Source organism: Takifugu flavidus, chromosome 10, assembly GCF_003711565.1.
Source record: "Takifugu flavidus isolate HTHZ2018 chromosome 10, ASM371156v2, whole genome shotgun sequence".
NCBI lineage: Eukaryota > Metazoa > Chordata > Actinopteri > Tetraodontiformes > Tetraodontidae > Takifugu > Takifugu flavidus.
Genome location: NC_079529.1, coordinates 2,644,883 through 2,661,259, shown reverse-complemented (window position 1 = coordinate 2,661,259; position 16,377 = coordinate 2,644,883). Strand labels below are relative to the sequence as shown.

The window sequence follows — 16,377 nt, the reverse complement described above, 5'->3', positions numbered from 1 at the left end:
AGGTGGGGGGAGGGGGGTTCTCTCTGGACCTGGAGGTAAAGACAGTTTCTGCTTTTCCTTTAAAAAAAAAAGTGGGCAGCATTAAGAGACGAGGGAGAGAAAGTGGGACACCTTTGCTCTGAATGGAGCCTGGCGAGTGTTTACCGCCGTGTGTTTGGGTCTGTTTTCCCCTCATTCAGGGTCCACGAGGCCTTTTATCATCCGGCCTAACAGAGCCCATAAATCACTGCACACACACACACACACACACACACACACACACACACACACACACACACTCAGAATAAATGTTCTGTGGTTGTTTTTACTATGTCCAACAGTGTTTGATGATAAAAGAGCTCATTAACGGGCTTTATTTATAAAGGGCGAGGTCATCAATAATTACATTAAACCATATGAAAATCACAACTCAAGTCAGGGCTAAAAAGGCTTTTTCTAACTCACTAGTTATGAAGGAAGTATGTTGAATCAAAAACAAAACTCTCGTTTGTTGGTTCCAACAATGTATCAATTAATATTAAAAATGAAGATGAATAAAAAAGCAGCTCAGTATGCGTCAGATATCTAATGGATCAGGCCACTCATGCTGCACCTTATTTAAATATTAAACTGTGCTAGTTGGGTAAATAAAAGGAAAAAAAATCACTTTCACTCTTTTTTCAGCATCAGTTGAAAAATCGATGTAGGGATGGGAATTAAAAAACTAAATAAATCACTGTGGTTTAGCTGCTTGTTTTCAACAAATAAAACCAAATCTATTTATGGGACGTTCTGATGCCGTTCAATGTACATGCCAATAGAATAGAGTCCATAAAAGATTAATAGGTGACACATTAAGCTGCCTATCATCTCCCACAACTATCTGAGCTGTTATATAAGCTGGTTAGAGTCCTCATCATTAGAAATCAAGCCCTTCTGTCTCCGCCGAGTCTGTCTGGCTGCACAAATGGACCTTTTGGGAAACTGGAGCAACATTCTGTCGCAAATGACGAGACGGCAGGTGAGAAATAAGCTGTGTTTTGTGTTTTTACCGTCCGCTGTGATCACCTTTAATGCTGCTGCTCGTCAATAGCGACTCATTAGACCACTTCAAACCCCCCCCCGATCTTCATCTCATTTTTAATCAATCAGTGAGAAAAAGGCAGGGAGAACGTATAAAATGTGTTTTATTTGTCTGTAGATTGATCAGAGTTTGTCCACAGCGGAGGAGGGAGACTTGGTCGAGTTCGTGCACTCGTGGTCAGGAATGCGTCTCTGGGCCGTTTACGTCGGAGAAGGCCGGGTCGTTCATTTCGGAGTGGGGGGTAATAAGAAGGCTGCACTTAAAGACGCCTTTAATGACCTATTTATTTACAGAAATCTCTCTATTATACAAAGATGCGAACATGACCCAGAAGGCTTGCCATAGCTTCCTTAGACGGGCGATTCCAATGTCAAAAGGGGACCATTTTCTAAAGACCAGGGTCTGCGTGGAGCACGTCGGGGACATTAAAGTCCCTCCCGGAACCTGCATCAGAGTCAACAACAGCAAGCACGGCATGCAGCCCTCTCCACGGGAGATCGTACGGAAGCGCTGTGAAGTTTTCCTACACCAGGAGTTCGAGTACGACCTGGCGACCTTCAACAGCGAGCACCTCGCCACCTTTATACGCTACGGCCAGGCTGTGTCCAATCTGGTGGGTCCAGTGACACACAAGCAGAAGGGAGATTGTCCTGCCTTGGAATATAATTCATTAATGTGTATTTTTAGATTCCATTCATCAAGGAAAAAGCCCAGAACACGACCCAAACTCTCCAGATGATCATGCATCAACGAGCAGAGGCCGTCTCCTGAAGTCTGGGCTTCTTGTCCATGCGAGGCTGATAACAGGCCAAATAAAGCACTCTGACAAAGTTTGGGCAGTATTTAATAGAGCCGTTCAAGGGCAACACAACAGCGTTTCTTCCTTCCAAACACACACACACACACACACAAAATCTTTAGCCGACTTCATTAAAGGCCAGAAAAACTTAGCAACAAAACAAACCCCGTGAAAGTCAGCAAAGTATGTGTCCTCTTGTTTATTAAGACTTAGAGAATGTCAATAAGAGTGTTTCTATACAGTGGTGGGCCGAGGAGGCCCGCCAGCAGACACAATGACCTTCTGCTGTTCTCCTCGTTGATAAGGACCCAGACAAAGATGCGCTGCCCATCAGCCAGACCCCTAATAGAGCCCAACACTCTCCATCATCTGTTAATAACCTCCAAACAGCAGCAGGAGTCATGTCCAGGCCAGCATCCCTCTGAATCAAGGACGGGGGAACAAAGCGCCGGGCAGACAGGAAGTGGCGGCAAGTATCCCGTTTATCGATCCGGGGGCCGAGCATAGCTGCGGCAGCATTTCTCCCTCGTCATCGTCGCGCAAGCACGCAAAAACAAAGATCCATGCAGGGAAAAGGGGTGAAAACACACGCGGTCCGCAACATTTCACGCAAACAATCGATGCTTGTGGGAAGCTCGTTTGCTGGACTCGCGGTTACACACACACACACACAACTGCAGACGGGGTAAGTAAACTCGTTACTCTTTTCTTAATTGGTATAAAGATTCCATCCCCTTCCTCTCAGCAACCCCTTCAGGGGAATGCTGACTGATTGGCCTCCATGTCCTTAGGATACCCCCCTTACCTCCCGCCCCCACCCCCTTCATACACACCCTCTATTATCAGACAGTGAGTCAACTCCCTGTGGACCCAACTCATTTCATTGCTTCGGCCCGTCTCAAGCCTGCGTCTCGTCACTGACTCAGTCTGAGGATGTATCCATACAGCTGGTCTGAAAAGGCCTGCAGGGAGAATTTGTCTTGCACCCTCCTCCTGCCAGCTTGTCCCATGTCCCTGCGGAGCTGCGGCTCCCTCACGAGCCTCTCCATGGCCTTGGAGAAGGCCTCAGCGGTGGGCTCGCACAGGAAGCCCGTCTCGCCGTCAGCCACGCTTTCCAAAGGCCCCCCGGAGTTCACCGCTACCACGGGGCAGCAGCAGTACATGGCCTCGACGGGGACGATCCCGAAATGCTCCCTGCTGGGGGTGTACAGCACAGCCGCGCTGCCCCGCAGCAGCGCCACCTTCAGCGAATCAGAAGGCGAGCGAAGGAAAGTGACGCAGCCGCCCAGGCGAAGCTGCTCCGCTAGTTCTTTGAGCTCGGTAAAATGCTGAACGTTCTCAGTCACCCGCTCGTCGTAGCCGCCGGCCACCACCAGGTGAACGCCTGTCCCTTGCCCCGGGGGAAGGCGGCTTTTAAGAACAGCAAGTGCCTCCAGAGCCAGGCCCAGGTCCTTCTTCCTTTCATACCGATTCAGAGAAAGGAAGTAGCAGGAGGTGCCCTCGGGGAGCAGCCCGTGCACGCCGTGTGCCTCAGTGGACGACTGGTCAAAGTTACCCGTGTTGAGGGAGGGATAGAGGACATCCGTCTGGACACCCGTTAGACCACCAAAGGTCTCTCTGAAGATGCCTGCAGTAAACTGGCTGTTGACCAGAATCTATAAAAAAAAGGAACAAATATATTAGTTTATTTCTGAGTTGCAGCTTCTGATTGGACAGCCTGTCTGTAGATAATATCATTTTAAACCAATATTTATTCAATATTATGGTTTAATCCTTCACACTACGGCAAGAGTACACAACTCACAGCACATTTAACCTTCCAATATCAGCCTGCAGTCAGGATATCGTAATCTACCAACTGTGGAATGTTTCATCACTCCACCCTCACTGCATACCATATCAGCCATGCCAGTGGTGCGTTCCTCCACCCAGTCTATGGGAGCCCGGTAAAGCTTCTTCAGGGCCGACTTCCTCTGGGTCAGCAGCTGGTCTGGGAAGTGACAATAGAACAACACCTTCTTCCTCCGGCGGGACAGTCGCAGAATGGGGATACACGCCGACACCTGAAGCAGAACCAAAGCTTCATTTTTAGCTTGGTTGTTGTGAACGACAAGCAGAGTCATTATCCGAATAAGAGACCCAGCTTTAGTTTAAGGGTGTGACACAAGACAAAGAAGTCAAACAACCAAACAGATAGACGTTAACAATGTTACCTTACATGCTACACAGATTAGCAGAGCTCATATATGAAGATCAGATCAGGAGGTTTGTTCTTGTGCAGCAGAACTCACCTGATCACAGAAGATGACATCGTACTCTACCCCGCTGAGGAACACAAGGTAGAAAGCTACATAGATCATCCTCAGGTAGGCACACAGCGCATGGAGGTAGCCAAACACACTAGTGGGTAACCAGTCACCCGCACAAACCTATTTGGAAAATAAGATCAATTCAATCTTATGACACAAAGACGTGCTGCTCGACTTTTGGTGAAATCTGTGTGTTGGTGTACCACAGGGAGATCTGGGTCCAGAGTCTCAGAGAAGCAATGAGCAGGGTCGTAATGGGCTGTCCAGATCTGAACGCTGCATCCTTTGGATTTCAGAGCGACGGCTGCATCGACCACCAGTCGCTCGGCTCCCCCGATGCCGAGGTCTGGATGGATGAACACCACCCGTACCATCCTACGGCTGTTCCAATACATGATGAATAATATAAGGACACATTTAGAAATATACAATGAGAAACTCTCACTTCACTGAATATGTAGCTGCAGGATTGTGCCATGTGAATTTCACACATTATATCCAATGCACTCTAAGTAAAAAGCTATTGGGTTGATAAGTATTTTGCAAAGGTAAACTTCCACTATATAGTAACCCATATATTTTTTTAAATTCATCCAACTTAATCATTTAACAGCGACTTGATGCAAATAAGAGAGGAATAAAATAATGCAATACGCCTGTCAACAGTAAAAACAGGAGTATTCTGCTTTTCCATATAAATAAAATAAACGAAGCGTCTATATAGTTGATTCGGTGGATATTGACCTAGTTAACTCGTCGGTTGCAGAGAGAAAGATCTATAAACTACTCCTCTATATAATTTATTTCGAAGGCAATTGTGTTTACCTGAGTCTCAACACTACCTCGGGAATCTTTGGAAACTACTAATACTTGATGCTCGGAACTGAGAGAACTGTCAGGAAACTCTAAGGTTTACAAGCCATGTTGGCTCAAATTCGCCATAGCAACTAGGTTAAATACTGTCCATGTTGGGACCAAAATGGCGTCTATTTCGTCAACGTAAAACAGGCGCTTCCTGAAAGACACGTCTCCCCACAACAGTTTGAAGGCCAAAGATTTGCCTTTACCAAAATGCTAAATGTGTTGGGGTAAACGGACTTTATATGACAACGCCTTAATACCATAATGAGTTTGAGCGTTGCAGTGTAAAATTGGAAATCTAAACGGTTTAATTAGCTGTGTCTTTGTTTCTGGTTCGGTCTGAGTCGATCAGGCTTCTGCACGGTCCCCTTTGCCGGTCTTGTGGATTGCAGTCGTGTCCTTTTCCGTTCAGCGTCAGCCTTGTAAAACCCTTTTCAACTTTTGACCATATCACACGCCGACTTGCGGTCCATTTGACGCAGATAGAGCTTGCAGAGAGGCTCAGCTTTACCGCTCGTATCGTGACAAATACAACAAAATGGTAAGATTCCTGGCTTCACCTCAACCATTGTAAAAACTGCTCTTTTGCTCCCAGTTTTAGCTAGCGTTTTGCTGTGTATTAGCTCTGATGCTAACAGCTGAACATCTGTGGACGTGGCTTTTCTTCTGCAACTCCTACAGACGCAAATCATTTATTTAAAGAAGGGACGTTATTTAAATAGTAAACTATATCTGCTGGTTGCAAATTGACAGGCGCTACCATGTTACCAGTACCATTACGAATGAATGGGGTAAATTGAGCACAGCAGAATTCAAGGCCTTTTATTATTAGAAACCTCCAGATGTGCAGAAAATAAACTGTCCATTAAAGTATGCTATTTAATTCTTTGTATATGTATTATGAAGAAATCTATTTTTGTGTCTTTTGATATGATAGTCCCACATTAAACAGATGGTTACAGTTGGTGTAAGAACTTGGCAGTCTGTGTGTAAGAATATGTCCTGTAACCATAACAACCCCGATTAATCATATTAATTACAGATGAATATCACTTACATTTTAATTTTAGTTATATTAGTCACTTGATGCTTCTTAGGTTGTCCTGATTTGCTTTACTCGAGTGCTTTTTAGAGCATTTTCTTTTACAATTAAGTTGCGTTATCACTGCTATGTATATTAATCACATCATGGTGTGTAATGATTCTCATATTTCTCCTCAGCCTGGACCAGCAGCAAGTGCAACAAATGTAGGGGCGTCCAGCCGTTCCCCCAGTAAGACCGTGGCTCCTCGTGCAGCGGGCTCCACAGTCAGACAAAGGTATACATGTGAGGGAAAACCTCTGCCCTCACACAAAACACAGACATTTCCCCTTCCCATACATGTCAGAGTGTCACATTGGTGTGAGAAAGGAGGAAAAGAAAGGGTTCCTAACTTCAGCAACTTGTTTGAAAAGAATCTTTTCAGTGCTGCAGCGTTCTGACACCAGTAATGTTCTCGAAATGACAAATAATCTAAACCTAGTAGATGCTACAGTTCGTGCCAACTTGGGGTCAGACTAAGGCACGACTTGAAACTTTTTTCGAGGTATTTTTCACACAATGATTTAAACGTTATCCAGTTTTACAGGTGGTAGATGGGTTGTGTGGTTAGACTTAATTTGCCCCTGTTAATGGCCTCATACAGCAAAGACTGATTGGCTTTTAGCTCGTCTATGTGTTATTTTTGTGTCCTCTCTAAATTAGATCAGCAGAGCGATGTTGTGCTCTGGGCTTAATCAGTATGTAATCAGCCCCTTTTTTTTTTGTACTGCTGTCATTATTACCCATTACTATCGCCCTCTTCATTACCACATTAAGCACTGTTTAATCTCACTTGAGTGGAGCTGCCATGAATCACTCTCTTGCGATTTTTATTTTTTTTCCTCGATCACAAGCTGTTGGATAAGTGAAGGCAAGGTAAACGACCTGATCAACTGTCTAACGGCTTCGCCACATTCCTGACTTTGTTCTAAAGGAAAGCCACCAGCAGCGGAACACGCAGCGGCAGCAGGAGCACAGGATCTGCGGGCACGGGCGGCATGTGGCGCTTCTACACAGAAGACTCCCCTGGCCTCAAAGTGTAAGCCCACACACGGCCTTCGTCACACAAGAATTAACCTTTGACATTTTAAACCTTCATCCACTCTCAAAGTAATTTCTCAGGCTTTCCGACACTTCTTTCACTCACGGGCGCTGTTGACCAGCTTCATTATGCGCGTCTACAACAACGTACACATCACGATTTCATACACGTAGTATTGAAGTTTCTGAACTTGTATTTTGCCGCATCCCCCTCCCCCCCCTCCCCCTAAAACGAGAGGAAGACGTGGCGTCTCCTCGCCAAAGCTGGCTGTTGATCGATGGTGCTGTGGTGGTTATTGAGTGCGCCTCTTCAGCAGTCAAAGTGGGGCCGACCCGCCATACAGTGTTGTGTATCGAGTGCATGTTTGTTCTGCGTTAGACGCCGGCCTCAAAGCTTCATTAAAGGATCCACTCTGAAAGGTCAACTCAATTACAGCCTCCTGACAGGAGGAGGAGGGGACCACTGAAGAGACGGTTGGCATGGCAATGCTGCTACTTAGCGATGCAGCCCTCCACCCCGCTAACACCCCTCCTTCAGAGACGAGGGCCCCTCCTTTTTTTTTTTTTTATCCGAAGCGCATCAATAAAATCAGCCGTTCCGCGGAGACTCTTTGGGGTTACGGAGAAATGATGAGATTTTGTGTGTGTTTCATCAATTTGTCTCTTTTTTTTTTTTTTTGTTGTGACAGTGGGCCGGTACCAGTGCTGGTGATGAGTCTGCTCTTCATCGCGTCAGTCTTCATGCTGCACATCTGGGGGAAGTACACCCGCTCTTAATCCCCGCCCCATGACCTCTGACCCCTGCGCCTGGGCTTCTTAAAACAGTAAATCTGGACCAAACAGCAAACTGGATTTTTATGCAACAGTTTCAACAACACGAGCTTCATTTGTTCTGCCCGTCGGCACCCACCTTGTTGCTTTTAGCCATCCTGCCTTTACGATCTGGCCAGGGGGACGCCGTCCTGTGGCCGCGTGCACGTGGCTCCCCCGCATAGGCGGCAGCACGCAATAAGGTTTTAGTGCTCAAAGACATTTTCAGGCCTCAGCAAACATTTCTTGTAGCCTGAATTACAGTTTTTGTCTTTATACAAATGTGGTTTACTATTGTACAATAAAAGTTTAAAACTGGTAGTTTGTGTCATCAGTTGAAGGGGGAGAAGCCAAGCGTGGCGTCCTAAGTGTGCATGTGTGTGAGTGCACGGGCCACATGCGCTGATATTTAGTTGCAGTAACAGCTCGGTGACATTTTAGTGTATGTATTTAAAAAAAATCCAAGACATGAATAATACAGTCATAAGATAATATCTATTAGCACTAAGAAGTCAAACCATAAATCCAACACATTTAGTTTCAAAAGTTACTTAAAGCCGTTTAAGCCGAGGGTGCTTCTTTTATCCTGAAGGGGGCGCTGTAGCCTTGTGAACATCAAGATACAGCTCGGCCCTCACCGGGTAACGCGGACCAATAAATTGATTATATTTCCCCATCATTAAGCCTGATAATTTAAAGCTTCACAATTTCTATACATACTAATCCCTTCAGATGAGGATTATAATTTAAAAACAGCTTCATATTTTACGGTATTAAACTGTAAAATTAAGCTTTATGTCCATTGAATGGAATCCTGCTGTGAGCTGTCCGCCAGATCTTTCCTAAATGCAGTCGCATGAATATAGCTCCGGGGTCTGTGTGTGTGTGTGTGTGTGTGTGTGGGAGGGGGGGGTCTGCTTATACCTTGTGTGAAATGTGTTAAAGTTCTGTTCATTAATAAATTGTGCTGCTTTGGCTCTGCTGTCCCACCGGCCTTCAGTGTTCGTGGCAAAATCAGATTGTCCTTCCACATCACTCTCTCCCTCACACACACACTGGTCTCTGTCTTACGCACACACACACACACACGAGCAAATACATGCCGATACAAACTCCACGGCCCAATTCGTGGTGGCACAACACGACAGCGCGCCAGAATAATTCAACATTAGTGATTAAATATGAAAGAGCTGTGGTGATGCTGGCCCTCCATGTTCAGAATCCAGGGAGGACCAGGCACTGTGACCCCTCATCACACACACACACACACACACACACACACACACACACACACACACACACACACACACACACACACACACACTTCATATAGAAGAAATGACTTCATATAGAAGAAAACTATTTCTCCATTTGGTTCGTGCAAGATGAAATTTAAGTAATTAGCAGTAAGTTTTATTATTATATGATGTAACATCATTGATACACCTGTACTGTACATGTTCTATAGGCTGCTGGCATGCACACACACCCACACACACCCACACACACCCACACGATGACGGTCCCAGCATAGGCGCGTGCATGCAGGCACCAGTTCAGGAGTGTTACTCCTCTGTTGTATAAACACTGTGTAGTGTAATGACTTCAGAACTGTTCTGCCTCGGAGGCAGCGGCGGAGGCAGCGATGACGTCCCCACTGTGTCCTCCCGGCTGTGTCCTCCCGGCTGTGTCCTCCCGGCTGTGTCCTCCCGACTGTGTCCTCCCGACTGTGTCCTCCCGGCTGTCACCCCCCCCCAGATGTGAGAATTAAAAGTCTCAGGCCAACATGCACCAACGTTTCTAAATCACAAGCTTAATTTGACGTTCAGGAGAGTGCTGCTCTCCAAGGCCTGCAGCTGCAGAACAGGAAGGGTGAATGATTGTTATTACCGTGTTATTACATGAAAAGTCTTTCAGTCACGCCATTAAGTCTCCAGAGGTGCTGCGATGCAGTAGGCCTCTGTAAATCATTGTGACGGGTAGTCGCGGTGCCATCTTGCTGTAAATCAACACAGAGGGAGACGATACAGCGCAGGACGCCGAAAAACGGCTCCTTTTTATTGTTGGAAAGTGCCTCCCTCGCGCTCAGATAGCGCCGCTCAATATTAGCTCCGGCACACACGTAAAACAGCTCGGCCTCTTTTATGGACTGCAGTTAACAAGTTTCTCCAAATGTGTTTGGAAGCAGATTGATTCCCACTACGTCAGCGCCGCACGCGGGAAGAAAAAAGGGCGATGAATGGAGCCCTTCTCTGGTTTTCACCCAGAACATCTACATGTGAGCCCCCATCGCTTGTACAGAGGCGAAAGAAAGGAAGGGAAGAAGAAAAGAAGCTTTCTTGAGCGTTCTTCCTCCCTGCGTCTTTTCACCAGAAACCCATATCCTGTGAAGAAACCGCACGCTTTAACGATGGATGGGCCCTTCCATCGAGGCGACCTGTAAATAGGTCACATGTGTTTTCTGTTCTATAGAACACGGCCCTCGCTGTGGTTTAACATATAGAACGTTAGACTCCTCTCTCGCCTTTTAATGGCAGTCGTTTGCTGGGGGTGTTCCACCCTGCATGTAAACACACATTATCAGGTTAGGAGGACACCAGTTTGAAACTTTTTAGGGTGGTGGCGGGGGAGGGGGAGGGGGGGGAGGGGGGGTGTTCTGGAGATGAGCTCCAAAATGCGTCTTCTTCAGTCATGCACGCACGCATGTCAAACGTGTGCGCGGATTTTTTGAACGGATCACATGGTTGGTAAAGCGTGGAATGCGTGCACAGGCGGGCTGAATCGATCCACGTCGGATCCTGAGGGATGGCCTCAAAAAGAGGAGCGCTGGCTGAGGGGATATCAGGACATCTGCAGGGAAACATGCCGAACCTGTCCGCACATCCCTGTGTGTGTGTGTGTGTGTGTGTGCGTGTGTGTGTGTGTACATGCTATGTACTGAGTACCAAAATCTACATTCTACAAGAAAGTTAAGGATATTTTTAGAAAAAGGGTTTGAGTCACGACAAGGATTAAAGGTTTTGTCAGGGTGGTTTGGGTTGGTGAGGAGTTGGTGGGTGCATGAAAGTTCTCACATGGTCCTCATGACCTGGTTTTAAGGTTGAGGTTAGAGTTGGGTTTAGCTAGTTGTGATGGTGAGGGTAGGTGTGTTATGTCTGAGAAAGTCCTCACAAAGATAAGAGTACAAGGGTGTGTGTGTGTGTGTGTGTGTGGTGTGTGAGATGAGGATCCTGGGACCCCTTCACACGCCTCCCCAGCCCTCAGTGGGTGAGGCTGTCAGGCCTGGTGATGCCCCATGTGACCACAACAAGCATGCAGCTGAGCCAACTTGGCTGTGATGTCATAAGCATGTGCTCCCCTAACTGGCCAACCCAGAAGCACCCCCACCGCCATATGCATGCACACACACACACACACGCCTGGCTCACAGACGGCCTGCACCCAGAGTGGATTGGACCGGATCAGGAGGGCCACATTGGTCACAGTTGGAGGGGGTGGCGTGTGTCCTGCTCAGGGTGTCTCAGGTGTCGTGTGCATTTTAATATTAAAGACGCTCGGCCTGTGTGTGCCCATATGACTCTAAGTGTGTTGTTCCTGTGCAGTGTATTTTTAGGTGACCGTATTTTCCACTCCTTGTGCAGAAGCAGAGGGGTGCGGCATGTGTGTGTGTGTGGGGGGGGGGGGGGGGGGGGGGTTCCGACGAGGAATCTGGATCACATGGTTCTTCAAGAATAAATATGCATTGTTACGTTGCGTGCGCGTCATTCTTGGCCACAATTTGTGCTCCCAGAGATTAGCAGGACTTTACGCGTTACAGCCGCCGACATGCCCACGACAGCAATACCCCCAATTACTGCGACTGTGCCAACAACAGTAAATAACCAGAGAATAAACAATCTCACCGAAATGCTCGAGAGGCCTGTAAATCACATAAAACATTTAAAATCATGGCCCTTTCCTCACTTGAGCGCCTCGGTAACGACATTTGCCTGCAGCGGCTGCCTGATTTGCATCCAGCCTGTTTTCTTTGCTAGTTCAAAGGCACGTTGATTCCTGCAGAACATGTCTGCCGGGGCAGGTCCTCGCTTGTGGAGACGGCGGCGGCGGCGGCGGCAGGCGGAGGTGCGCTGCGCTGCGTTCAAGGTGCGGACATACCTCATCGGGCAGCGCTGACGGGGTTCTCCAGCCAGCACTCGTACCCTGTTGCATCACGGCTTTCATTCATGATTCGATCGCCCTCTGACTTAAACCCTCCCTGATGTCGCCGTGTGGTAAGACTTTGCTCGGTAAATCCTGAATGAGGGCACGGCACACTAAGCCTGGGGTATGAGCTCATCTTTTGGAGGTCTGAATAGGGATTTCCCTGATACTGTTAACTTGAAAATCGGGTGCTTGCATCAAGCGTGAATGCGTTCATGACTGTGGATGCCTGTGTGATTACACACATGTCACAGCCTCGGGCCATGTGGGGATAATAAGCTAATGACAGGCCAGTGTTATCCTCTCATTGCTTTGGGCTAAGGTGTGTTGGGGATGGGGGGATGAAACTTTTCCAGTTTAGTGTTTAATTCCATTGCCGTGCAGTAAAATCTCCATTGTGACCGTTTTAACATCAGATTTTTTTTTGCATTTAAACAAAGTAGGTGAAAAGATTTGAAGAGTAAGAAGATGTGAAAAGGTCAAAATTCCACACGAGCTGAGTTGTAGAATAAAAGCGCCACAGGCCGCCGAGTGGTCAGAAAGAGGTTTGAGGATCATAATTATGCTGGTCATCCCGGTGAGCCCCAGATCAAAAGCAGTGTTGCACACATCTGTTTTAATTTTTGCCCTTTTTGAGTTGCAGAGCGTCTTTCACTGGAGCTAGCTGGCTAACTTTCCCCACATAACTATAGGTTAGCCAAGCTAAGCTCCGTTTAAAGTGACGTTAACAAGAAAAATTGCCACTGAACTATGACTCTTTCAAACTTTGAACCCGAACGCGACGCTCACTCCTCTGACTCCCGGGTTCCGCTCTTTCCTTGAGGCTCCTCGGCTGCTTGCATGAATAAGCTGATGAGCGGCAGAGCAGCTAAACCAGACTCAAAGACACGTTCTGCTGGGGAAGAAGAAATGCTAACTTGCACATTTTTCTCGCCGAAGTTTGTAACGGTGAATGACTGATGGCTGCTAAACACGCGGAAACATGGGAGAGGCTCCGTCGGACCTCATCCGTTCCTTTATTTATTATTGAGAAGCAGCCAAACACAAGTGTCTGACTTGTAAAACTGGGAAATTTTGATTTATTCATAACACTGTTTTATATTGATGGCTGCGTTGCGAGTCACTGATTTTTAGCCAGAATCGACCAACTTGAACGTGACCTTTGAATACTTTTTTTCATCCCTCCGAAACGGACTTCGCCGGATTAGCAACAGATTAACAATATTGCACTGAGAATTGTGTTTGTGTGTGGCTCTGGGGAGTGGGGGAAGCCAATTGTCATTGGATGTCATATCTGATATCGTCACAGGGCCACCGGAGCTCTATTATTCATGAGATCAATGCCAAAACTTAACCAGGCCCGATACAGGAGAACCCGTCCCCTGGAGGTTTTTCCCTCAGTTACTCTGACCTTCCACTACGAACGGCTCTCACCAGATTATCTTCCCTTCACGCTTCTCTCACAGACCGAGCTGTGAGACTCATGAACGTGAAAAGTGAGAGTGTTCACCCCAAGGGACGACAACTAGTGAGAGACACCGAGAGGGAGACACCCAGCACACAGGCTGGTCTATAATTATACAGTAGGGCCACTCCTTCCTGTTTCCAGGCATGATAAAATCTCAACACTGCCGCTCTTAAACAAAATAATACAACAATTTGTGTATTGTCACGCTAACAAACCTGAGTATGTGATTATGCTGAAAGTATTCGGGTTTCAAACAAGAACGAACCCGTTTGGGGTCAGGACATTAGAGGGTTGAGATGAGCTGAAGCTCCGTTGCGGCCCCTGTTGCTGCGCCGCTGCGGACGCCTGCGCCTTCGTCAGCTCAGTTGGTGATGGAGGCCGCTTCCTGTTTCGCAACGCCGCGCTGCGCAAAAGCATGTTTTTCCGTGCAGAAACCAGAAGCCACCACGCACGCAACGCGATGCCTCGCAAGGCCCATCAAATATTCATATTCCACCAAACACGCCGCAAATGAAACAGAAAACAGGTGCGAGTGTCAAGGGGTCACGGTAGGGGTCAGATAGCTGGCCGAACCAGGGTCCGGAGACACTTCAGCACCTCTGCGGGGGCATTCGGAGTCTGTTTGGAGACTCCAAATTTCCAATCATATCATCATCCAGAGTTCCAGCAGGCCTGAAAAGAGAGGACAGAAAGTCTTATCTATCACGCTGCCATGGCTGAGTGCTCGTGACTAAAGCGCACCCAAAGCATCGGTTCACAACTGGAACGACTGTCACATGATCAGCCTTTGGACCAGTTTCTACCCAGAAAAGTTCGCTGTGTGCATCTCTGAGATGGACGCTAATATCCATCACACATGGGTGGTTTATTATGAGGACAGTGATCCCCGTCCACCCTGCCGACTCGTGACCCCCCCCCCTCGAGAACCGAGCGGCCTGCACCTTCACCGAGGACGCCGGTGTGTGTCACTGTCAGTCGTCTCCGCCGTGACGTCTCTGCGCGCGATGCCTGCGCGCGGAGGGCCGGACGGTGATGTCAGCACACAGGCCGCGGCCGCGGTCGGATCAAGCCCTGTGGTTTGGGACCGTGTGGCGCTCCGGCAGCTGGAAGAGTCTCCCGAGGGAGAGCTGGGAATGTGGCCACAATACTGGGAGAGAGAGCGAGAGACGGCAACCGGGACCGCAGCATGTGCTCAGCGGACGCAGTTCCTACAGCATGTGCCTCATTGTTGTACGCAAGCATTAGAGTCGTTAAACACAGGAAGACGCGGTGACGCTCTCTGGCCGCCCGCCTCCGATACGGCTCCAAGCTACTCAGCGTTCTCCACCCCGACCCTGAACAGAAAAAAAAAATCCACCCTCCCGCACACACATGGAAAACTACCATTGAGTCCGCGTGTTCGAGCATACGGTGGGTCAATAGTTGTATTTTGTGTGTGCATGCGCAGGTGTGTATGCGTGTGTGCGATTGCGTGTGTGTGTTTGGGGACAGTGAGGACATGGTGGCAAAGCAAAGTGGTGTAAACACACTCATACGCGCCTCTCCTAACACGTGTGAGGATAAACATTGATTTACTTGACTGACGTTAACACCCTGTTGAATAAACACACACCTCGACTCACAGGTGCGCACTTATATACGACACCTGACCGGGGCCTATGGGCTCCGCGCCTGCGCCCGCGGACGTCTGGTTGGCGGCGGCAGGCCCAGCAAGCATCAGTCCTGGGTTGAGAGCGGCGCGGCTGCGGCCCTCCCACACACACATACCTGTATTATGGTTTGACAGTGTCTGCTTGTCAACACGGCGCCGTGTCACGGTGCCCCACGGGGGACAAAACAGACGCAGGTCACACAAACGCTCCCACTGCGTCCCTGCTTTTAATCTCGTTCCAAGTCACCCCTCTTCCTCTTTCATCCCCGGCAAAGAAGCAAACTGGGAACATTTTCGATGGGTAAATATTGTGAATGAACACCGTGTACAATAGTTCTTGTCTGCTCATCTTGATCAAAGAGGAGCCCGAGGCCACAGAAGTCCATTTGCACAGATCATAGAGACAGCAGACCCGAGACCAGACGCAGCGGCGTTCTGCCAAACGGCGTACAGGCAAAATGCTGAAAGCTATAAGCTGCGACGGTTGACAGGAGACAAGAGCAACAGCTTATTCTCAGGTATCAAAAGGTTGAGGCGCCGTAAGAGGCAGCACGATGGACTTTTACTAATGTAGCAAGAGAAACTCCGTTTGAGAACATCACCTCGGGCAGAAGAGAGTGCGTCAGAACTGGATATAAAAATGGATCTGTGACTGCACTGTGTGTGTGTGTGTGTGTGTGTGTGTTCTGGTCATTTTTTGCCTGTTTTCTAGCCTTACCTAACAGGCTGGTTTACAAACTTCCCTGTCGGATGTTTGTCAGATGATCCACTGAGCGCAAGTGAAAATTTTACAGATGTAAAACGGAGCGGGGACGGCTTTGTTTAAAGTGGGCTTTTGTCTGTTTAATTGGTTGCCCGGGTAACGGGAGCAGAGAGGGTTTTTCCTGCACAGGTGACCATTATTGTCCTAAATCCAACCAGAGGACAGACGCCGTGTGTTCTATGTTCCCTCCCATCGTTCCTTCGTGTTCCCCGTTCTAACGCGCGGGTTCTGCACGCGTGTGCGCCTTGAATAAACTCCGAGGTGCTTCGAGGAGACGTCCTGAGTGTGAAAGGTGGAGGGCAGCTGGGCCGGAGAGGCGTGTGCAGGAAAA

General features: G+C 48.1%; 2 protein-coding genes across 2 annotated transcripts; one reads left to right on the top strand and one right to left on the bottom strand.

Moving 5' to 3' along the window:
• Nucleotides 1–1,889: 1,889 nt before the first annotated feature.
• On the bottom strand, nucleotides 1,890–5,153 carry alg2 (ALG2 alpha-1,3/1,6-mannosyltransferase). Its single transcript, XM_057045303.1, has 5 exons — nucleotides 4,997–5,153; nucleotides 4,375–4,552; nucleotides 4,154–4,291; nucleotides 3,758–3,925; nucleotides 1,890–3,517 (listed from the first exon to the last, which is right to left on the bottom strand). Exons 2-5 carry the CDS (start codon nucleotides 4,543–4,545, stop codon nucleotides 2,777–2,779), a joined length of 1,218 nt encoding a protein of 405 aa, XP_056901283.1. The 5' UTR covers nucleotides 4,546–4,552; nucleotides 4,997–5,153; the 3' UTR covers nucleotides 1,890–2,776.
• A 125-nt stretch (nucleotides 5,154–5,278) lies between these two features.
• On the top strand, nucleotides 5,279–8,285 carry sec61b (SEC61 translocon subunit beta). The gene is made up of 4 exons (XM_057045304.1): nucleotides 5,279–5,573; nucleotides 6,254–6,351; nucleotides 7,048–7,152; nucleotides 7,844–8,285. Exons 1-4 carry the CDS (start codon nucleotides 5,571–5,573, stop codon nucleotides 7,929–7,931), a joined length of 294 nt encoding a protein of 97 aa, XP_056901284.1. The 5' UTR covers nucleotides 5,279–5,570; the 3' UTR covers nucleotides 7,932–8,285.
• The last annotated feature ends 8,092 nt before the right edge of the window (nucleotides 8,286–16,377 follow it).